The following is a 24,292-nucleotide window of genomic DNA, read 5'->3' as shown; positions in this document are numbered from 1 at the left end:
AAATCACTGCATAGAATCTTCACGCCCAGCCATTAAAGGGTTAATATTTCACGGGGTCTCAGGGGCCGCTCGTTTACATGCCTGTGTATAACTAAAGAGATGGCGGGAGGGGAATCCACGACATGTACATCACACGCATGTAACACGCGGTACCCACCCCTGTGCGGCTCATCAGAGGGGCATCGAGCCCTGACCGCAGAACACGGAGGCAAAGCCCACCCTATAAGCCCAGGGGCAGTCACCATGGAAACGAGTGAAACGGCCCTACAGAGCAGCACAGGCCACGGAAATCACCGACTGACACCGGGAATGAGCAGGGGTGCCAGAGGGGCAAATACCGGTATTACCTTACAGAGGAGGAGGAGGAGGGTAATTAAATGATTGCGGCAACAAAGCACCCGCACTGCCTCCAACATTAGCAGCTGCCACCCCTTCTGCACGCGTCGCCCCGCAGCACCCTGCATGTCCTTACGAGATGCCCCCCGCGGGCTCTAACCACCCCACGGGCAGTCAACGCGTCCCCCCCCCCCGGCGATCAGTGGCTGATCCCAGCGAGTCACAAACCGGGGCATCAAACCGCGCATCGCAAGACCCAGCACCGGGGCACCGGCGGGGTTAATCCAAAATATTGATACGATGAGTGACGGCACCAACACAGGCAGTGGCGTAGTACAAATGAACCCGCAGACTCTGCTGCCCCCCCTTCACCAGATATATAAGGAACACTGCCCATGGTTGGGGGGGGTTTGTTGAATTCTGCAGATGCCCCGACATGCCTCCTTAATCCGCCCCAGTGATAATTTACCCCCCGCGAGCAGAAAGCGACTTCCTGCCACCAAATGGGGGTAAAATCAATTTTTCACAGAAGACAAGCTGCAGCTTCTACCTCAAGTTCTCCTAAAGCCCCCCGGGGGCCCACGGTACAGTAACCGGGACTCTGTATCAGGGGGCAACGCAGAGAGAGCCACCCCACAAACTTACAGCATAAAAGCAGACAAAACACAGAAAACCACGAGATTAAAAACCAGCTTTTTTTTTTAATATGCAGAGAGCAGAACATTTCACAAAAGGGGGGGGGCTGGTGAGAGGCCGGTAACACCCCTCCCCCACCGGCCCCGACTCCCACAGGGGCCACGTCTCGCTGGTCATTTTTTATATATATATATTTATTTTAAAGGCCACTAGCGTGGTTCAGGCTGCAGCGGGGGAGTTAAAGCTCGATGTGGACATCTCCATATACTCCTGGAACAGCACAGCCCTGCGCAGCACCGAGTATCCACAGCTGGAACAATAGACAAGATCTTCACCCCCCACCACCGGGGTCAGAGTCTGTGGCCTGGAAAGTGGGTCAGGGCAGGAGGCAGCCGAGCGGTCAGGGCGGGAGACCGGCAGGATATTACGGGGACACAAAAACTGGCTAAGAGGGGCAAACAGTTCCAGCGAATCGCATCGCATACAGAAACACGAACGTTAGGTCTGCGGGAAACACGAGGGCCACGTCCAGAAACGGCCCCGAGGAGGGAGAGAAAGCCATGACCACCAGTCCCATCATCCTGCTCCAAACATACAGGCCACGAGTCCACAAGGGGCAATAAAGTCCAGTTACCCCGTCCGCTATAACCTGGGGGGAGATCATACGACCGTTAAACCCAAACACAACAATCCGTCAATCACAGGAAGGACCCAAAGTATGATCCGCCGTACAGCCTCCTCCCCACGGGAGCCCAACGTGGGGCCGGGGCCACTATCAGACCCGCTGGGGGTATATCAGAACGGCTGGAGGTATATAACAAACATTTCTGAGCTAACGCAGCGAGCGCGAGACTTACGTGACTTCGCGGAAAGCCCGTTTCTCCACGTATTTCACCTTCAGCCGCCTCTTGAACCTGAACGAGAAAAACAAAACAGAGCGTCAACTCAGCGAGAGAAATACCGACCCGCGCCAAACCACCCGACAACCGGCAGCGAGAAAAATACCGCCCTGCGCCAAACCCCCGGCAGCGAGAAAAATACCGCCCCGCGGCAAACCCCCGCCAACGAGAAAAATACCGCCCCGCGGCAAACCCCCGCCAACGAGAAAAATACCGCCCCGCGGCAAACCCCCGCCAACGAGAAAAATACCGCCCCGCGCCAAACCCCCACCAACGAGAAAAACAAAACAGCACATCAACTCGACGAGAAAAATACCGACCCGCGCCAACAAGAAACATACCGCCCCGCGCCAAACCCCCGCCAGCGAGAAAAATACCGCCCCGCGCCAAACCCCCCCCCCCCCCGACAACCGGCAGCGAGAAAAATACCGCCCTGCGTCATAAACACGTTTCAAGTACACACTCCAGCCAAAACATCCCACCGCGCCCCCCGAATCTCCGGCCCGTACTCACTTTGCTCTCTCGCGCGGCTCGATGAGGTTTCTCTTCTGGAAACTCTTGAATCTGTCTTTGGCGATGCTGCCCTCCGGCTGCCGGGAGATAAAGGAATCAACGTCATTAACATGGAGGATCTAACAAATCCCATCACTCCGATCCAGATACCACAAAACACAGTGAATCAACTCCCATCACGCACAGCTATAATCACACTGCTCACGGAGGGCTGCAGGGGCCGATACCCCACAGATAGAGACGCGATAGAGAAGCAGACTATTTACCTTGAGCCTGCGCAGCGTCCCCGGCAGCTCGTCGCTCAGCTTCACCTGCACAGCTTCCTCCTGATACCTGCGAGGAAAGCACAGCATTAGAACCCGCGGCGCATCATCCGGGGGCAATTCCCAACGCAGCCGCTCTCTGCCCTCAGACCCCAGGGGTCCGGCCACAAGCCAATACCCCCCCAGGGGTACCCTGTGTATACATCACATTCCCAGCATGCATTGCTGCAAATTCTCACAGCGCAAGGATGGAGATCGTCATGGGGCAGAGAGAACCCCGCGCAGCACCAAGTACACTAAGGAAACATCTGCTGGACGGCGGAATAACGGCCGTTTAACCCCTTTGTGAGCGGGCCGTTTAGCTGTAACTCTTACTGAACCCACAGAATTGGATTCATTATATGATCAGAATAACGGTATTTACATAATTAGAAAAGCTGCTAAATAATTCATGTTTAGAAACTCCCAATGTTCTGGGTTTTTGGCAAGTTTTATCGACATCTTACATTCTACGTTATTTGTTACTTTTGTACTTTGGGACAAAAAAGGGCTTCCTTTGCCAATAACTTTATTGGTCCCATTATGTCATGATGACATCACTGCAGTCTATATTTTATTATATTTAATATTTACAGGGCGTTGTTGCTCATTGCAGTACCCATGATCAGCCTGCAGGGGGGTCGGGAGAGACGCTCTTAGAATCCTTTACTGCTATTGGTTCCGGAAAGCAAAGAAAGCGATCACTGAGCTCATTTAACCGCTTGAAATGCCAGGCCGGGCGATTGCCGCGAAGGGGTTAAAGACGTTACGATCGAGGGGGCACAGAACCAGGCGCAGCTGCACTCACAGCATTTGCCCTCCGTCTAACCGGGCGGCCGAGTTCTGCCCAAAGCTTTCCAGTCTGACCCTCTTGCCGCTACTTACTTGAGACGGCCCAGTCTTTTGGGCTTAAACGCTGCAGCTTTCCGCTTGGCTTCCCGCAGCTTCTTCCTGCGCGTCAGTTCTGCCTGCCGGCGCGCGAGGTCGGAGCGGATGGAGCGCAGCTGGTAGAGCCCCTGCGTGCGAAGCCGCAGACACTTCTCTGCCTCCAGCCTGGCTCTCTGGAAAGGAGAGAGGGCAAGAAATACGTGAGCGACAGGAACGGGGCAGACTTCAGACACACAGGGTCCGCTCCTGCGCAGCTCATGTTTCGTTACAGCTACGTAAAAAATGGTTCTACAATATAACCCAGCGACGCCACAAACTGCTGCGCGCCACAGCCGACCCCTTCACGTTATACTAACCGGCCGAGGAACTAATATTTCTACAATTAACCATAGAATCACAAGACTGCTCCACGAAACACAAAATCTATAACGGGTAAATTCCTTTTAATACTTTAACCCTAAAATGGACAGCGAGGGAGACCCCGAGAGACTCTCCCGGTCACATGGTGCGCTGCAGGGATACTCGGTTTGGTGTTCAGGTGCGATGTCGTTACCAGATAATTTGTTTAATTATTTTGCCCTCAGAACCCAAGGACTGACAGCGTGCCAATGCCTCAGGGTACCCTGTGTTGGCATCACATTCCCAGCATGCATTGCTGAAAATTCTCACAGCGCAAGGATGGATATCTTCATCGGGCAGCTTAAATAAAACGAAGCGGAGAGCGTCTCACCAGCCTCTTTGCCTCCTTCTCCTTCTTCCTCTGCCGCTCCGTCTTCCTCTCTCTTTGTGCCAGAGACATCGTGCCCAGCCCGGCGCCAGCCTGCTCCTCCTGGACCTGCTCATCTTCCGACTCCTCCACCAGCCCCTCGCAGAGCTCCTGGAACTGGCTCTCCTGTCACCAAAAACACTGCAGCGGTCAAGCCTCTGCCTCCCTCCACATACAACACACAACACACAACATATAACATAACACGTAACATACAACATACACCGAGCCAAAGCAGATCAGACAGAGGAGCGCCAAAAAAAGACTCTCCCCGCAGGCGAGCGGAAACCATTCCGACAACAAGGCGCTCCGGGGGCGAAGAGACCCGAATATTCCGCACGTAGACTTTAGTTACAGCCAAGGAACGGCTGCCAGCAGGAAGCGGTAAACGTGTCCTCACCTGGGTGGCAGCTTCGGCGGCCGTCGGCAGATTCAGCTGCCGCTCCACTTTCTCCTCCTCTCTCAGTCTCTTCACTTCGTCTTCGTGAGCCTGGAGAAGCAGAGCCTGCAGCGAAAAGCGAGAGAGGGCGTGAGACGCGAAGGAAGAGGATTACTCAGCGGGGGGGGGCAGAGAGGTCCGGAAGCCGGTCCAGTACCTGATGAGACTCGAACGTAGGATTATAAGATGCACCGGAGCTCGCGATCTCTACGGCCGGGAGCTGCGAGGGTTTGGCGTTTAATCTGTCGGGACGCTGCAGAGAAAATAAACACGCGGAATAGTTAGCGGATCAGGCCCAAAAACCGACAGCCGACACCAATATCCAGGTGAGGTTTCCCACCCGATAAACCCCACGGCACCCGGACATTTCCTTTCCCTCGCCGCTTCATTCCGGTACTGTGCACGTTAATCTGCATGCGCAGATCCAGTGCAGTCCCCCCCGTCTCGGCCCACGCGGGACTCACCTTCACTCGGCTCTTCCTTGTCTGCTGAAGATACCAGCTGTCTTTCCCTTCCAGAGGAGCATCCAGAGGATCTGGGGAGAGAAGCAGACAGATTTTGTAACGTGGCGCGTTGTGCAGCATTAGCGTCAGCGTGGAAGGGGGTCCCGCGGACAGTCATATTAGTCGGCGACCACGACTGAAGGCACCACGGACATGCTGTATGGAGTCGTGATGGGGAGGGGTAAATTATAGTCACATCGTGACCCCGTTCCTTTAATGTGACAGCAGAGAGCCCCCAGAACACCTAAATATAACCCAAACACTAGAGCGTCTTACTCTGCTCTCCCCACAGGTCATAGAAGGCCCTCGCTGGGTTATTATTGGGCTCCTCTATACATCTCGGCCTCTTGTTTCGGAGTTGGGCTCGCAGCAGCTTCTCTGGTCTGGGGAGAATGCCTTTCGCCTCCAGCTTCGCTTCACGTTCGTGTTTCAGCTTCAGTTTGCGCCCGTTGGGTACCTGATGAGACGTGATGCTGCGGGACAAGAACAGACATGGAGATTTCCTCACTGAACACGCTACACGCCAACACCACACGCAAGGCACCTTACAAGTACACACTTCTAACGACAGCCATGAATCTGAGGCATGAACAGGCTTTGCACAGATCCCCAGATAACGAATATATCATACGTTTACTGTAAGACCCCCAAGGAGCCTCGCAACACGCCACACGGCTACAGAACACGTAACATACATCCGGAGAACACACGGGACACGGAAACGTAAGAGACATACGACGCAGAAAGGGCCGGTTTCTCCCGATAGACCGGCCCCGGAGGACGCTTACCGCCGATACTCACTCTTTGGGGGCCGGCACCTTGGAGTCCGGCTGGAGGATGAGATCTATACGCAGAGGCCGCGTCTTCTTCCGGGGGGCCACATCTAGAAAGAAAAACGCCACGGTTACGGACCCGCCAGCGACTTCCACCTACGGCAGCGAGACGTAAAGCGAGCCTGCGGAACGCGTGAGGTAAACGCACCTTTCTCCTGCTCTCCGGTGTCCAGAAAGAACAAGCTGTCGTCCGTCTTTTCCGCAAGCAGACCCCTACGGACGAGAGACGTCGGCCATTAACCCCGCAGCTGCTGTTATACATAAGCCACCCACCCAGCCACAAAGACCCATTACCCCCAAGCCGTACCCCTGCTCAATAAACTGCTCGCTACCGCCACCCAGCGCCCAGTCACAAAACGCTTACCACCCCTTGGGGCAAGATTTCCCACCCCATCCCAGAGTTACCGGGCAGCTACAGCCCGCCGTTTCGGCCCCCCCCTTCCTCGGGCGCAGTCCCCCCGTCCTTTATACCGCCTCGGGCGCAGTTCCCCTGCACTTTTGCCCCCATGGCCCTTGGTCGCAGTTACCCTGCCGTTCTCTCCTGCAGCCGCACATCGTCGAGAAACTCCTCCACATCCCTGACGTCGCTGTGCCGCTTCCAGGTCTTCTTCTTGTTCCGGTTCAGCCGCTTCCGCTTCTGCTGTCCCGTTTGACCGCCTTTCGCCCCTGGAGTGAACCCCAAAAAATCCGACCGGCCCACGTTACGGCCACCGGGAGCCGCCATCTTGGTGAGAGAGCGGATGTGACGCGAGCGCTCTATAAGCGTGTGCAGACCGGAAGTGAACCAGCCATGGGCGCTGGCGGCGGCCATCTTACTACAGGCAGGAACCCGGAAGTTGCACTATAAATGTAATTTATTATTATTATTATTATTATTATTATTATAATAATATGTAAAAAGGATTCTTTCGAATTAACAATATCTTGCATACTGACCACCCACCCGAATATCTAAGGACCCCTGGGTCCTTGCCCCATATTAGTGGGGTGCCCGCCATATTTTTGAATAGATTGTAAGCTCTGGAGCAGGGCCCGCTCCCCGCTCGGTACCGGTTTTCAGGTTGTTAGTTTTAATGTTACTGTTTGTTGTCTCTCTCCGTTTTATAACAGCGACACGGCGTCTGCTGGCGCTATATAAATAAATGGCGCGTACATTTCTGGGGCACATATACATTGCACTGTCGCTGAGGGGGGCAGGTAGAGTGCAGTTACACAGCGATACCCCCATTCCCTGCGGGGGGGCAGGTAGAGTGCAGTTACACGGCGATACCCCCCATTCCCTGCGGGGGGGGGGCAGGTAGAGGGCAGTTACACAGTGATACCCCCCATTCCCTGCGGGGGGGCAGCTCTATCGGAGCCGGTCAGTAACATCTGAAATATTTCATTATCACCGAATTTACCCAAAAGAAGATGCCGTCTTTGGTCGACATTTATTTGGCCAAAAAAAACACGTAATTGGGGTGAAGCCCTGGCTCCCTCGCCTGGTGGGAGAGGCCGCATGTGAAGAGGAGACCTCCGAGGTCCCAGAAGCTCAAATGACTTTTTATTTGCAGCCCTGTAAAGAAATCAAATTTGACTAACGATGTCACGCTGACATCATAGGAGCGTGTGTACCGTCACGCTGACATCATAGGAGCGTGTGTACAGCCACGCTGACATCATAGGAGCGCGTGTACCGTCATGCTGATGTCATAGGAGCCCGTGTACCATCCCACTTTTTCCGCCCCATGTTTGTATCTTTTGTGCACCAAACTGTGCATTAGGGACTACCCCGGTAAATTCGAGACCATCTGCATCTATGGGTGTGCACCAGCCTAAGTGACATGCGTGTCACAGCATCACATCACGCGCATCACATGACAAAACATGAGTTGCCAGTGACAGGCGTTCCTGGGCGGCGGATTCCTGCGGCACATGCGCGTTGCACTCTGCGCTGGGGAACGCTCGTCGGACGCCCCCCCGTCAGCGCATGTTTTCACGCCGCGCCCCGTGGAACGTGGCCAGAGATCCCGCAGGCCGTGGATTCCAGCGCAACGCCAGAGACCCCCACGTAGAGCCCGGCGCGCCGTACCATCTCCCACCAGCAGAGGGAGCCGGCGCTCCACCCTCCCCGACCACAGAGGAGCTTCAGGATCTCCCTGACCCCCCCCATGGAGGGATTGTAGGAAGCCCCTCGGTGATGTCATCAGATGAGTGACATCACCAGGAGAACCTTCCCCGGCAGGTTGTTGTGGCTTATTTACAGGCGTTTCCTTGGTTACCGACCTGCGATAAGGCGCAGTGTAGGGATTGAAAGGGTTAATAAGACGTATTTTCTTTGTATAGAGCGAGGGGTCTGTGTGGCCCCCGCCGGGCAGATTCCTCTCTGGATCTGGAAATACCCTCCAAAGGGGGCACCGGCCGGGCACGCGGGGTCACTCCGGGGCCACGTCTGATTTATCCCCATCCCTGAGAAAAGCCCGGAATAAACAGGCTTCCCCGGGGAGATTTATTACAGTCCCTCAGGAACGTTTAGGAGGGAAGCTGCAGCCGGTCGGCGAGCACGGTTTCTACTACTACTACGATTCCAGTAACCCCTCCCACTGCTCCAGAAAACCAATTTAAATACCTCTGCTGGAAACCACCCTGAGCACCCCTGTGAAGCACCACAGCCCTTGTAATGCTCCCGGTGATGCCCCGTTACCCCGGTGATGCCCCGTTACCCCGGTGATGCCCCGTTACCCCGGTGAAGCCCCGTTACCCCGGTGAAGCCCTGTTACACCAGTGATGCCCTGTTACACCAGTGATGCCTTGTCGTTACCCCGGTGATGCCCCGTTGTTACCCCGGTGTTGCCCCATCCTCCCCCGCTCACACCCGTAATCTCCGGCGACCTCCCGACCCGACGTACTTTCGCTGACACGAGGAATCCGGGCAGACGTGGCGGACGGGGTGCCCCCCCATCCAGCATTACATGCCAAGAGCCTGAGGTCCGGGGCAAATTCCTGCCATTCTGCTGCAATCTGTCAAATTCCTAACATTTTGCTTTCTATCTGCGAGCTGCGGGTAACACGGGGGGGGGGGCTCGGGGGCCACCGAGGGCCGAACCCAACGCGCTGCACTCCCCGGCTGCCTGCCACGAGAGCTGCAACTGGGGCCGCAGCATGGAGCTCCGCACCCCCAACTGCCCCCCACCTGACAGCACTGCCCCCCACCTGACAGCACTGCCCCCACAACTGCCCCCCACCTGACAGCACTGCCCCCAACTGCCCCCCACCTGACAGCACTGCCCCCACAACTGCCCCGCACCTGACAGCACTGCCCCCCACCTGACAGCACTGCCCCCACCTGACAGCACTGCCCCCACCTGACAGCACTGCCCCCACCTGACAGCACTGCCCCCACAACTGCCCCCCACCTGACAGCACTGCCCCCAACTGCCCCCCACCTGACAGCACTGCCCCCACAACTGCCCCGCACCTGACAGCACTGCCCCCACCTGACAGCACTGCCCCCACAACTGCCCCCCACCTGACAGCACTGCCCCCAACTGCCCCCCACCTGACAGCACTGCCCCCACAACTGCCCCGCACCTGACAGCACTGCCCCCCACCTGACAGCACTGCCCCCACCTGACAGCACTGCCCCCACCTGACAGCACTGCCCCCACCTGACAGCACTGCCCCCACAACTGCCCCCCACCTGACAGCACTGCCCCCAACTGCCCCCCACCTGACAGCACTGCCCCCACAACTGCCCCGCACCTGACAGCACTGCCCCCACCTGACAGCACTGCCCCCACAACTGCCCCCCACCTGACAGCACTGCCCCCACAACTGCCCCGCACCTGACAGCACTGCCCCCCACCTGACAGCACTGCCCCCACCTGACAGCACTGCCCCATATCCGTGATCGCCCTGCTCCGCTGACAGCTCTGCACCCGTCTACCAGCTCACCCCTAAATACTCCATAACCCGAAACACGACCCCCCTGCGGACGGCTTCATACCCCCTGCCGCCCCCCCTGCTGACAGCTTCTTACCCCCTGCCGCCCCCTCCTGCTGACAGCTTCTTACCCCCTGCCGCCCCCCCTGCTGACAGCTTCTTACCCCCTGCCGCCCCCCCTGCTGACAGCTTCTTACCCCCTGCCGCCCCCTCCTGCTGACAGCTTCTTACCCCCGGTAATCCATGTTTTAAGCTCAGATTTTCCGAACATTCCCGGAATATTTTCTTCTGTCTCCGTGGAATCCGTGAGCCAACATAACGTAACCTGGGGCGGAAAAAATGTTTGGGTGGAAAAAGTGAATCTGCCCCTGTGAAGGGTCTCTCAGTCCCGGCAGCCGCTCCCCAGCCCAACAGGAGACATTGTTCTCCTAACTGGCACTGACTGTGCGTCAGGTGACGGAGAGACCGCCGTGACCTGTGCCTGCTAAGCCTTTCTATGTGGGGGAGGGGAGCAGCCAATTTCACTCTGCGGTTACTAACAGGTTAATAGAATCAGGGATGCATACAGTACAACGGGACCGGCGCAGGACTCGGGGCCACATTCTGCTGCGTGTTCCATAAACTGGATTATTGCCTAAAATAAAACTAGGTAAAGATATGTGCTGCCTGATTGCTGAGGGAGTGGTAGATAAGTGGAACAGCCTCCCAGCGGAGGTGGTAGCGGCCAAACTTTCTAGAGTTTCTAATAGATTTTTGACTTTTAATCTTCATATATTCTAAATTAACTAAAAACCTAAATCCACAGAAATCAGTGGGCCGCCCGGCAGAGACCCCGATATATTTAGCCATGAATCGGCAGACTGTCCGCACGCATCGGAAGTTTCCGGAAAGATCCCCGTTTATATTTTATATATATTTTATTCCAGGTTCCTGGCGCAGGGTCCGGATTCCTCGCATGTTTTCGCGGGCTGGAATTACAGGTTCCGGGGGCCAGAACGCTATTAATACCCAGTAAATATAACCTCGTTCCCGCAAGAACACGGACAGGAGACACAGCAGAGGTGGTCGGTAAATGCCGTTTATTGCACGGGAGTGATAGAGTACACGTTCCCATCGGACGCTTTGTAGCCATAGTGAATACGCGGTGATACATAGAAGCGCTCGCTCTGCCCGCTGCACACGGGACGGCCGGGATACACGCCTAGAACATACGAGAGAGGGGGCTGCCGGCCGGAGCCCCCAACCGGAGCCCCGTGACAAGCAACCACTACCTCTTAATCGGGGGCCCTCGCACCATGCCCTCCGGTTCTAGATCATTTCCTCCAAACCCAACCATCCTAAACCAGAGAGCCGACCCAGGCCGGCCCCTGCCGGCCCCCAGTCACCTTCCTCTCGTGCCAAGGACCGGCGGGGCAACTCGAGACGCGCCACGTAAAGAGGGGGGCATCTAACGCCTATCGAGACTTCCCTTCGGAGAATGTAAGCCGGAATCGGCCAATCGGTGCCTGGACTCGCCCCCCCCCCGGAACACTCTATGTTATAAGAGGGATCCGGCGGGGCGCAGCGACTCAATGGGATGTCCCTGGAACCGAGTCCTTCTAGAATGTGGGATTTACGATCAGGTCGGTTCCAGCAGGGGGGGCCTCGTAGCCCAGGGGGCCCCCATCGCAGCCGCTCCACAAGCGTCTCTCTCACCTCTCCCTTCCTGCTCCTTTTCCATCATCTAAGATAAACTCCCCCCCCCCCCGCCGGCATTTCCCTCGCCTTTAAAGCTCTTCCACCTTTCCTTCCTATTGCTAAGACCTCTGGAATTACCACGCTTGGCCCGTTTCCTCTGTCGGCGCTGTGAGGGTCAAATAATCCGTGTCTGCGGACCCCCACGCCAGAGCCTATAAGCCCCCCAGAAGCAGCGGGACGCGTGTCCCACGCATCGTATCCGGTATCTCTGGGAGCGTCATGGCTCTGGGCGTGGGGTGTAGGCCGACAGACCTCGGATGGTCTCTTCCTAGATTATATGGTCTTTCCCGAGGAGCCATTAACCACCTGGAGCCGCGAAGCCCCCCTGGAAAGGTCTCACCTACAGATGGTTTGGGTTTGGAGGACATGCATGTTTGGGTCTAAGCACAGAGCGTGTTAGTTACATGCAGATCGCACACGTGATGTCACACAAGCTGAGGATCAGCATTGACCTCTTGCTTCTTTAAAGCGCAGACATGCTCCTTCGGACGTTCTTTAGAGTTCCTCGGTCTCTTGGCCGCCGTGGCTTCCACACGGAGCTGGATAATCAGAACGGGCAGGCGGACGTCCTCTATGACATAAGCGTGGTTAGTGATGCTATAGCGCGCTTAGTTTAAAGCACCTGATGCTTACATAGTAGTCATATGTCACGGTGAAGAGTATCCACCCTCGGGGCAGGAAAGGGGTTCCACTAAATTATAACTCAGCAGTAGGGTAATAAATGCCTGGATTTGCCAACATTGACCCCAAATGACCGGATCTGAGTAAGGATGGGGTATACAGGACACAACATGAAGGGGAGGCAGGACCCGTGTGGCCCTCACGTGATGGTGCAGGTGGTAGGCACCGCTTTCATTGACATTCCGTGTTCTTAATCCTCGGCTTAAGTTTCATGGAAGGAAGAGAAGACTTTGGGCGCATATAAAGTCTCAACGATGTCGAAACGCGTGAGGGTTACTGTGGATGAGGAGCGGGTCTCGCCGAAGACTCTTGGCGAAGCAGGGATTCAGGGCAGAGGTCCACGCGATCTCCGTCACCCAGCTGTGTCTTCATATTCAGGCAAACGCACGCGCACGCACACATATATATATATATAATATCTGAAGCAATTTGGTTTCGTCAGGAAGGTTGGTCTCGAACGTCCCTGACAACTTCACCTGGCGGTGGGAACGACATCCAACTTGCCAGGGCGCAGGAAGACGGCCGTGTTGTCCGCTCGCCGGTGGCTTTACTCTGCAGACCCTTTCTGTCTTCTCTTGGAAGGTGGGACCAGATGTCTCGGCAGCTCGCTGGGAAGCCCATGACCTTCCAGTTTGACCTCAATCAAATGGCTGGCCAAGGCAAACTCTTCATCATCCAGCATGCCGTCGCGGTCGACGTCAGAGAGCTTCCAGATCTTGCCCAGCACCGAGTTGGGCAGCTTGGTGGTTACCATCCAGTTTTTAGCTTTGGTGCCGGTCAGTTTGCCGTCAGCCGGGGCCAAGTTGAAGAATATCTCATCGTACTTGGGTTTGTCTTTGGTAACCACCCATTCATCCTCATCCAAACCCTCGTAGACCCCGTCAATCCCCTCAATGAAGGGACCGTTGTGGGTGCCGTTGAAGGCTCCTCCTTGGACCAAGTTGTCGACAGTATCCAGGTCTTCCTGCCGCAGGAGAGGCATCAGCTTGGCGATGTCAACGGTCAACATCTCATCCAAGGCTTCGATCATCTGCGGCTTGAGGGAATGAAACTTCTTGAAGTCGTGAACCATCAGGTGCTTCTGTTGGTAGATACACAAACTCAACGCGCTGGAAGGATTATTATGGGGGTATTCGTGTGTGGGGGAGGGGTAAAGAGGTTCATGATGGAGGATCCACCAGATGTTTTAGGGCAGATTCTGAGAGTATTGGGATGGATGGGGGGAGGGGCTTACCTGCATCTTCTCGCAGTCGGGGAAGTCTCCGGGGGAGATGTGGTGCTCCAGCTGGATCTTGGCGAAGATCACGGGCAGCATGTTAATCAGCTGCTTCTTCTTGTTGTCTTTCCGAAACATCGGCATCTCTTTCTTCAGGTAGCTGATGATGTGCGCGTGGACCTGCGGAGAAAGGGCACAGGGTCACCCCCAGCAGAACCCCGGCCACAGCCAAAAGTACTTGCACGTACAGTACATGCATGCCTGTCAATGCAGTCCTGTAAGCACTACTCCAGACATGGCAAATCCTACGACCACAGAGAAATCTATAATAACCCCCAGTGCTTCTCCCGGCTCAAACACCACACCGAGCTGACGCTTTATGGCGGTGCTAATGAAGTCCATTCCTCTATAAAGTTTCATTAGTCAGAGAGTCTGGCTGGGTGATTAAGACTGAGCCATTCTATTGTTCCCCACAGGCAGTTTGAGAAGGAGTCGGGGGGTTTGTTTAGTAGATCGGGTTCAGATAACAGAGCGAGAACCTGCGCTGAGTCGGCAGATAAATTCTTGGAGTTTAATGTAAAGAAACGCTTTAAATATTTAAAAATCTGAAAATAAACGAAGAGGATCAGCGTCAGAGGAGCATCTATATCTCCTGTGGTGGGGGGCCGTGGGGGGCCACGTTTATATCTCCTGCAGTGGGGGGGCGTGAGGGGCCACGTTTATATCTCCTGCGGTGGGGGGCGTGGGGGGCCACGTTTATATCTCCTGCGGTGGGGGGCCATGGGGGGCCACGTTTATATCTCCTGCGGTGGGGGGGGCGTGGGGGGCCACGTTTATATCTCCTGCGGTGGGGGGACCACGTTTATATCTCCTGCGGTGGGGGGCCACGTTTATATCTCCTGCGGTGGGGGGGCGTGGGGGGCCACGTATATATCTCCTGTGGTGGGGGGGCCACGTTTATATCTCCTGCTGGGGAGGGGCCACGTTTATATCTCCTGCTGGGGAGGGGCCATGTTTATACCTCCTGCCGTGGGGGGCCGCGGGGGGCCATGTTTATATCTCCTGCATCGGAGGGGCCTTGGGGGGGCCGTAGCGCCACCGTTTATTTCTCCTGCCGTGGAGGGGGCCACATTTATTTCTCCTGCCGTGGAGGGGCCGTGGAGGGGCCGTGGGGGGGCCGCGGCGTCACCGGCTGACTGTTTGTGTTCAGTTGGCTTCCTGCCGAGGAAACCGGGGAAAAGTCTCGAGAGCGGAGAAGACGCCTGAGACCCTCAACATCAATAAGAGAATAGTAGGAAGGGTCAAGTGGGAGGGGGCCGGGGCAACTAACACGTCTGGGGAAGTCAATAATTCCTCCCCGGCTTCCTCTGAGACTCCTTACATAGTAACACCTTTAATGACACCAAACCTTTTACCCTTTAGGGCTGGGATTAGTGGGAACGGCCCCTGTCAGGGGTAAATATTGCACGGGGTAAATGGAGCTCACGGGGAGAGAATGCGGATTAAACGGCAGGAAAACAGAGCGGGGCAGAGGGGTAAAAAGACGGGAAGGGGGCAAAGACAGTCAGTGAGGAGACCTCAGCTGGGTGGCAGCGCCAGGGAGTGTGGCAGGAAGAGAGGACAAGGTGCTCGGGGCCCCCAAGAAACAAAATGCCCCCCCAAAGAAAGGAGCGCCCCCTCAAAAAACAGTGCCCTACATAAAAACGCGCCCCCCAAAAAACAGGAGGCCCCCCAAAAAATAGCCCCAGCATGGTACAAACACCCAAAAAAGAAAACTAAGCAGCGCATGGTGCAGTTACCCCAGAAAAAGAGCGAGTGCCAAGAACACTACAAGCCCCGGGGCATAAAGATTTTACAGCGGGCACGGGGTAAAAGCACTTCATTAACCCCGTATAGCAACTTGTTACGGGGTAACTGCCAGCTTCTGTCTCTCTATGGTGCTCGCTCTCTGTCCTTTTCTCTCTGCCCTCAATTCCTTCTCTCTCCCCCATCTATCTCTATCCTACTCTCTCTCTCTCTCTCTCTCTCCCTCTCTTTCTCTCTCCCTCTCTCTCTCCCTCTCTCTCTGTCTCTCTCCCTCTCTGTTTCTGTCTATCTCTCTTTCTCTGTCTCTCTCGCTCTCTCCCTCCCTCTCTGTCTCTCCCTCCGTCTCTCTCTCTCTCTCCGTCTCTGTCTCTCTCTCCCTCTGTCTCTCTCTCTCCGTCTCTCTCTCTCCCTCTGTCTCTCTCTCTCTCCCTCTGTCTCTCTCTCTCCGTCTCTCTCTCTCCGTCTCTCTCTCTCCCTCTGTCTCTCTCTCCGTCTCTCTCTCTCTCTCCCTCTCTCTCTCTCTCTCTCTCCGTCTCTCTCTCTCCGTCTCTGTCTCTCTCTCCCTCTGTCTCTGTCTCTCTCTCTCTCTCTCTCTCTCTCTCTCCCTCTGTCTCTGTCTCTCTCCCCCTCTCTCTCTCTCTCTCTCCCTCTGTCTCTCTCTCCCTCTGTCTCTGTCTCTCTCTCCCTCTGTCTCTCTCTCTCTCTCCCTCTGTCTCTCTCTCTCCGTCTCTCTCTCTCCGTCTCTCTCCCTCTCTCTCCGGTGAGTAACCGTTCAGGAATGCGTTGGCTTCTTTCATGTTCCATTTTCCCATCCTGGCTGCCAAAAATCAGTCCGAGGAGTAAATGCAGATCCCGGCCCCTCCCGGCCCCCAAACCCCCAGTCCCGGGCACCGTGCATGGGTACCAACCCCCCCCACTGTGTAATACAGGGTCCGACCCCCCAACCGCGTAATAGCGTATTTGCTTGATCATAACATGACCCTATTAGTAAATATTAATATTATACCCCCTATATGCCACTCTGCCCCCCCAGTTATCCCTTATACCCCCTATATGCCACTCTGCCCCCCCCAGTTATCCCTTATACCCCCTATATGCCACTCTGCCCCCCCCAGTTATCCCTTATACCCCCTATATGCCACTCTGCCCCCCCCAGTTATCCCTTATACCCCCTATATGCCACTCTGCCCCCCCAGTTATCCCTTATACCCCCCTATATCCCGCTCTGCTTACCCTGACCAGGCGGGCCCGCTTGACGAGGTCGTTGAGCTTGCGCAGGGCTGCGTTTCTGGGCAGGTTCTGGATGTCTTGGAACAGATCCTGCTCCTCCAACTCAAAGAGCCGCCGGTTGTCGGAGATCATTAGAGGCTCCGCCCAGAAGGAGCCGATGTAGACCCTCAGAACCTCCGGGGTGTTAAACACTTTGCCCAAAGACCACATGAGGGCCCCGTAGACCCTCATCAGCTGCTGCGTTTCCACCATGTCCGCCTTGTTGAGGACCACGCGGATTTTGTCCTCGTTGCCGCTCAGGGCCCGGATGGCCTCGGAGAACTCGTCGGAGATCTCCAGCTTGTGGGCATCGAACAGGAGGATGATCCGGTCCACGCGCTCCGCGAACCACTGGAGCACCGCGGGGAACTCGTACCCTGCCGAGGGGCAAAGGGGCAAAAGGTCATGGGCAACAAGGAACACAATCCGCACCCCACATGGCACCCGGACATTAACCCTATAATCTCCAGTACACTCCCTGAATCTGTCAACATGGGCTCTATAACCCGGCGAAAACAGGCCCCATCTCTCTGTATTTATCTACCCCGGGGCCCCCTGTATAATGTATAGATAAATCAGTGTCCGGCCCCTGTATAATGTATAGATAAATCAGTGACCGGCCCCCTGTATAATGTATAGATAAATCAGTGTCCGGCCCCTGTATAATGTATAGATAAATCAGTGACCGGCCCCCTGTATAATGTATAGATAAATCAGTGACCGGCCCCTGTATAATGTATAGATAAATCAGTGACCGGCCCCCTGTATAATGTATAGATAAATCAGTGACCGGCCCCTGTATGATGTATAGATAAATCAGTGACCGGCCCCTGTATAATGTATAGATAAATCAGTGACCGGCCCCTGTATAATGTATAGATAAATCAGTGACCGGCCCCCTGTATAATGTATAGATAAATCAGTGACCGGCCCCCTGTATAATGTATAGATAAATCAGTGACCGGCCCCCTGTATAATGTATAGATAAATCAGTGACCGGCCCCTGTATAATGTATAGATAAATCAGTGACCGGCCCCTGTATAATGTATAGATAAATCAGTGAGCCGGCCCCCTGTATAATGTATAGATAAATCAGTGACCCGGCCCCTGTATAATGTATAGATAAATCAGTGACCCGCCCCTGTATAATGTATAGATAAATCAGTGAAGCGGCCCCTGTATAATGTATAGATAAATCAGTGACCGGGCCCCTGTATAATGTATAGATAAATCAGCGACCGGCCCCTGTATAATGTATAGATAAATCAGTGACCGGCCCCCTGTATAATGTATAGATAAATCAGTGACCGGCCCCCTGTATAATGTATAGATAAATCAGTGACCGGCCCCTGTATAATGTATAGATAAATCAGTGACCGGCTCCTGTATAATGTATAGATAAATCAGTGTCCGGCCCCCTGTATAATGTATAGATAAATCAGTGACCGGCCCCTGTATAATGTATAGATAAATCAGTGAAGCGGCCCCTGTATAATGTATAGATAAATCAGTGACCGGGCCCCTGTATAATGTATAGATAAATCAGCGACCGGCCCCTGTATAATGTATAGATAAATCAGTGACCCGGCCCCTGTATAATGTATAGATAAATCAGTGACCGGCCCCTGTATAATGTATAGATAAATCAGTGACCGGCCCCCTGTATAATGCATAGATAAATCAGTGACCGGCCCCCTGTATAATATATAGATAAATCAGTGACCGGCCCCTGTATAATGTATAGATAAATCAGTGACCGGCCCCCTGTATAATGTATAGATAAATCAGTGACCGGCCCCTGTATAATGTATAGATAAATCAGTGACCGGCCCCTGTATAATGTATAGATAAATCAGTGACCCGGCCCCTGTATAATGTATAGATAAATCAGTGACCGGCCCCTGTATAATGTATAGATAAATCAGTGACCGGCCCCCTGTATAATGTATAGATAAATCAGTGACCGGCCCCTGTATAATGTATAGATAAATCAGTGACCGGCCCCTGTATAATGTATAGATAAATCAGTGACCCGGCCCCCTGTATAATGTATAGATAAATCAGTGACCGGCCCCTGTATAATGTATAGATAAATCAGTGTCCGGCCCCCTGTATAATGTATAGATAAATCAGTGACCGGCTCCTGTATAATGTATAGATAAATCAGTGACCGGCCCCTGTATAATGTATAGATAAATCAGTGACCGGCCCCTGTATAATGTATAGATAAATCAGTGACCCGGCCCCTGTATAATGTATAGATAAATCAGTGACCGGCCCCTGTATAATGTATAGATAAATCAGTGACCGGCCCCCTGTATAATGTATAGATAAATCAGTGACCGGCCCCTGTATAATGTATAGATAAATCAGTGACCGGCCCCTGTATAATGTATAGATAAATCAGTGACCCGGCCCCTGTATAATGTATAGATAAATCAGTGACCGGCCCCTGTATAATGTATAGATAAATCAGTGACCGGCCCCTGTATAATGTATAGATAAATCAGTGACCGGCCCCCTGTATAATGCATAGATAAATCAGTGACCGGCCCCCTGTATAATGTATAGATAAATCAGTGACCGGCCCCCTGTATAATGTATAGATAAATCAGTGACCGGCCCCCTGTATAATGTATAGATAAATCAGCGACCGGCCCCCTGTATAATGTATAGATAAATCAGTGACCGGCCCCCTGTATAATGCATAGATAAATCAGTGACCGGCCCCCTGTATAATGTATAGATAAATCAGTGACCGGCCCCCTGTATAATGTATAGATAAATCAGTGACCGGCCCCTGTATAATGTATAGATAAATCAGTGACCGGCCCCTGTATAATGTATAGATAAATCAGTGACCGGCCCCTGTATAATGCATAGATAAATCAGTGACCGGCCCCCTGTATAATGTATAGATAAATCAGTGAAGCGGCCCCTGTATAATGTATAGATAAATCAGTGACCGGCCCCTGTATAATGTATAGATAAATCAGTGACCGGCCCCCTGTATAATGCATAGATAAATCAGCGAGACGTCTCTTTTTTGGGGATTTGGCATCAGGAGCACTGTGGGGGGGGGGGTTTGAACCATTTAAAGCTCCTGTGAAGTAAACTGGACTCTTTTACTGGGCGGCCGCTCCATGCATCCACCACACCTCCCATTTCCGTGTGTTTGTGGCCCGGGGGGGGTGTTTGGGGTAATTAGTCGGCAGGAAGCGGAGATCTCAGGAACACAATGGACGCCGAGCTGATTGTTCTGGAGACTAATGAGAAAAACAGCGCTGGGGGGGTGGGGAGAACCTCTGGGGTATTATATACCCCCTAACCTGCCCCTCTCCCCCACCACTAACCTGCCCCTCTCCCCCCACCCCTAACCTGCCCCTCTCCCCCCACCCCTAACCTGCCCCTCTCCCCCCACTCCTAGCCTGCCCCTATACCCCGCACCCCTAACCTGCCCCTCTCCCCCCACCCCTAACCTGCCTCTATACCCCCCACCCCTAACCTGCCCCTCTCCCCCCACCCCTAACCTGCCCCTTTACCCCCACATCTAACCTGCCCCTCTCCCCCCCACTCCTAGCCTTGGGGCTGTAAATCCAGAAATTCCCCAAATTAGGAGGCCGGGGATCTCACAGACGTGGAGCTTCGGGGCGGAAAAATATTAAAATAACATTAAAATTAGCGGGAGGAGGGGGGCTGTTTACTGGGGTATCCAAGCAACAGCCCAATACAAAGAGACCGCCAAGTACAGAGAGAGACAGCTCAATACAGAGAGACTGCCAAGTACAGAGAGAGACAGCTCAATACAAAGAGACCATCAAGTACAGAGAGAGACAGCTCAATACAAAGAGAGAGACAGCCCAATACAAAGAGACCGCCAAGTACAGAGAGAGACAGCCCAATACAGAGAGACTGCCAAGTACAGAGAGAGACAGCCCAATACAAAGAGACCGCCAAGTACAGAGAGAGACAGCCCAATACAAAGAGACAGCCCAATACAAAGAGACCGCCAAGTACAGAGAGAGACAGCTCAATACAAAGAGACCGCCAAGTACAGAGAGAGACAGCTCAATACAGAGAGACCGCCAAGTACAGAGAGAGACAGCCCAATACAGAGAGAGACAGCCCAATACAAAGAGACCGCCAAGTACAGAGAGAGACAGCTCAATACAAAGAGACCGCCAAGTACAGAGAGAGACAGCCCAATACAGAGAGAGACCGCCAAGTACAGAGAGAGACAGCTCAATACAGAGAGACTGCCAAGTACAGAGAGAGACAGCCCAATACAGAGAGAGACCGCCAAGTACAGAGAGAGACAGCCCAATACAGAGAGAGACCGCCAAGTACAGAGAGAGACAGCTCAATACAAAGAGACCGCCAAGTACAGAGAGAGACAGCTCAATACAGAGAGACCGCCAAGTACAGAGAGAGACAGCCCAATACAGAGAGAGACAGCCCAATACAAAGAGACCGCCAAGTACAGAGAGAGAGACAGCCAAGTACACAGAGAGACCGCCAAGTACAGAGAGAGACAGCTCAATACAAAGAGACAGCCAAGTACACAGAGAGACAGCTCAGTACCATTTCCAGCTTGTGTTTTTTGTTAGAATGAAGCAGATTTCATAGATTTTACCCCCAAACCCCCGACCTCCATCACAGACAACCAGAAAAAACCCAAATCCACCCCGAAAACGAGACAGCTGGCGACCCGCCAACCGCTCTGCCAATACGAGACGCACCCTGCTGCGCTCCACACCCCGGGAGAGACAGCCCGGACCCCCGCCTGTCCAAAACAGACATGGAACCAACCCAAGCCCCCTTCACACACATACAGAGAGACGGGGAGAGAGAGAGGGAGAGACGGGGAGAGAGAGAGGGAGAGAGAGAGAGAGGGGGAGAGAGAGAGACGGGGAGAGAGAGAGGGAGAGAGAGAGACGGGGGGATAGAGACGGAGGGAGAGACGGGGGAAGAAGATTGGGGAGAGAAGAGAGAGGGGGAGACAAGAGAGAGAGAGACGCGGGGAGACATTTAAATCCATAAAGGGTTAATAAAGAACGGGAGGGAAATAATTTCAAAGGAGGAGAAAAATTACAACAAGAGAGCGGAATCCAACACTAGAGAGTCAGAGGCTGAGATGGAAGGAAGTTTTACTTTACTGAGAGGGTGGGAGATAAGTGGAACAGCCTCCCAGCAGAGGTGGTAGAGGGTAATACAGTGAGGGTATTAAACATGCATGGGATAGACATACGGCTCCTGAATCTAAGACGAGACCAACGACTGATTAAGGTTTACAGACTAGTCGGGGGCCGCCGGGGGCCGATCTGCCGGGAGTTTTCTGCGCATGTGTTTTAAAAACTCCTTTTTATTTGTATGAAGGTGGTAAGAGCTGACAGGCGCGTGATGGCAGAAGAAGCTCACTATGTCATGTTGCACGGTATGCAGTGTGGCGTGTTGCGTGTTGGACTCACCTCTGCACACGCGCTGCTTGGTGCCGGACAGGATGCCCGGAGTGTCTATCAGACTGATGCTTTCCAGTACTTTGTTGGGCAGATGGGCACACATAAACCTGCGGGGGAGAGAAGGGGTTAAATGGGCACACATAAACCTGCGGGGGAGAGAAGGAGTTAAATGGGCACACATAAACCTGCGGGGGAGAGAAGGGGTTAAATGGGCACACATAAACCTGCGGGGGAGAGAAGGGGTTAATGCGCACACATAAACCTGCGGGGGGAGAGAAGGGGTTAAATGGGCACACATAAACCTGCGGCGGAGAGAAGGGGTTAAACGGGCACACATAAACCTGCGGGGGAGAGAAGGGGTTAAATGGGCACACATAAGCATGCGGGGGAGAGAAGGGGTTAAATGGGCACACATAAACCTGCGGGGGAGAGAAGGGGTTAAATGGGCACACATAAACCTGCGGGGGAGAGAAGGGGTTTAATGGGCAGACATAAACCTGCGGGGGAGAGAAGGGGTTAAATGGGCAGGCATAAACCTGCGGGGGAGAGAAGGGGTTAAATGGGCACACATAAACCTGCGGGGGGAGAGAAGGGGTTAAATGGGCACACATAAACCTGCGGGGAGAGAAGGGGTTAAATGGGCACACATAAACCTGCGGGGAGAGAAGGGGTTAAATGGGCAAACATAAACCTGCGGGGAGAGAAGGGGTTAAATGGGCACACATAAACCTGCGGGGGGGAGAAGGGGTTAAATGGGCACACATAAGCTCTGTGCCCCGATACCCCAAAATATTAACCCTTTAATAGCCATTCACCCCGTGCCTTGGGTAAAACCCCTGGGAATCTGCCCCCCCCGAGCCCCGCATACTGGGGTAACGATTTGTGAAGCAGCGACAGGTAATTGTCAGAATAAGCAGCAGATACCCCCCAGCCCCCCCCCCCCGGGGCAGGACTGTTTATAAAGCGCTCGGGAACATACGTGTGTCAGGAAACCATCCCCGCCAAACATAAACACGGACACGCTAACAATACAGCACCGGATCCCGTGATACCAGGAAGAGCCCATTAATAGCCCCCCTGAGATGTGACCCCGTACCCCAGCGGGGGGGGCAGCCACCTCAGTCAATAAGTATGACCCCTATTATAGAATATGGAGCGCAGGAACTGCCCCCTCTGCCCCCCGTCTGCCCCCCGTCTGCCCCCCGTCTGCCCCATATCCCAGTAAAACTGCCCGTACCAAGCTGCCCAAACTTCCCGGATGCCGTTATACTGATTGAGACCCTCGGCAGCCCCGGACCCCCCCTGCAGAACCCCGGACCCCCCACTGGCAGCCTCGGACCCCCCACTGGCAGCCCCGGACCCTCCACTGGCAGCTCCATACCCCCTAGCAGTCCCAGACCCCCCTGCAGAACCCTAGACCCCCCACTGGCAGAACCGGACCCCTCGGCAGCCCCGGACCCCCTCGGCAGCCCCCGACCCCCCACTGGCAGCTCCGTACCCCCTAGCAGTCCCAGACCCCCCTGCAGAACCTCGGACCCCCTGGCAGCCCCGGACCCCCCCCGGCACCCACCTGTTGAGAAAGGTGTTCCCGAAGGGCGAGAGCTTCCGGAAGGGTTTGTTGGGATCCACCATGAGCGCGTTCCCCGGGATCACCCCCTCCGTCTCCCCGTGCATGACGGCGATGAACGAGTCGGTGGTGGGCTCCGGGCCGATGCGGCTGCCGGGGATGTCCTGCTCCAGCAGGTACTTGATGAAGGTGGTCTTGCCGGTGGAGTACTGGCCCACCACCAGCACCATGGGCTTATTGTCGAAGTCGGCATCCTCCAGCGCCGGGGAGTGGAAGTCGTGGAACCGGTACAGATCCTCCACCGGCTTCAGCTTCTTCTTGTAGAGATCTTTGAGTCCTTCGGTCACCGTGTGGATCACTTCTGGGCTCTGCTTCTCCTTCTGGTTCTTTCCCATCCAGCTGAACATCTTCGCGCTTCGCTCTCTCGGACAGAACCTTCTCTGCGGGGCGGCGGCTCTTCCCTCTGCGGGGATTTGGGATTCTCGTCCGTCGGGGGCCGATCTCAAAGTGAGGTCTCTCC

General features: G+C 54.4%; 2 protein-coding genes across 2 annotated transcripts; both read right to left on the bottom strand.

Annotated features, from left to right (window-relative positions):
• Positions 1-1,017: 1,017 nt before the first annotated feature.
• NOP53 (NOP53 ribosome biogenesis factor) lies at positions 1,018-6,862 on the bottom strand. Its single transcript, XM_053473928.1, has 13 exons — positions 6,643-6,862; positions 6,264-6,328; positions 6,084-6,165; positions 5,559-5,755; positions 5,244-5,314; positions 4,937-5,032; positions 4,741-4,845; positions 4,305-4,466; positions 3,572-3,747; positions 2,651-2,717; positions 2,385-2,461; positions 1,830-1,886; positions 1,018-1,621 (listed from the first exon to the last, which is right to left on the bottom strand). The coding sequence occupies exons 1-13, from the start codon at positions 6,837-6,839 to the stop codon at positions 1,615-1,617; spliced, it is 1,359 nt and encodes a 452-aa protein (XP_053329903.1). The 5' UTR covers positions 6,840-6,862; the 3' UTR covers positions 1,018-1,614.
• Positions 6,863-12,776: 5,914 nt separating this feature from the next.
• On the bottom strand, positions 12,777-24,292 carry EHD2 (EH domain containing 2). The gene is made up of 5 exons (XM_053473929.1): positions 23,776-24,292; positions 22,215-22,312; positions 16,710-17,122; positions 13,689-13,850; positions 12,777-13,535 (listed from the first exon to the last, which is right to left on the bottom strand). Exons 1-5 carry the CDS (start codon positions 24,177-24,179, stop codon positions 13,002-13,004), a joined length of 1,611 nt encoding a protein of 536 aa, XP_053329904.1. The 5' UTR covers positions 24,180-24,292; the 3' UTR covers positions 12,777-13,001.

The sequence above is a fragment of the Spea bombifrons genome, chromosome 8 (assembly GCF_027358695.1).
Source record: "Spea bombifrons isolate aSpeBom1 chromosome 8, aSpeBom1.2.pri, whole genome shotgun sequence".
In the NCBI taxonomy this organism is placed as follows: domain Eukaryota; kingdom Metazoa; phylum Chordata; class Amphibia; order Anura; family Pelobatidae; genus Spea; species Spea bombifrons.
Note: the sequence above shows the minus strand (reverse complement) of the source record. Positions and strands in the feature narration are given on the sequence as shown.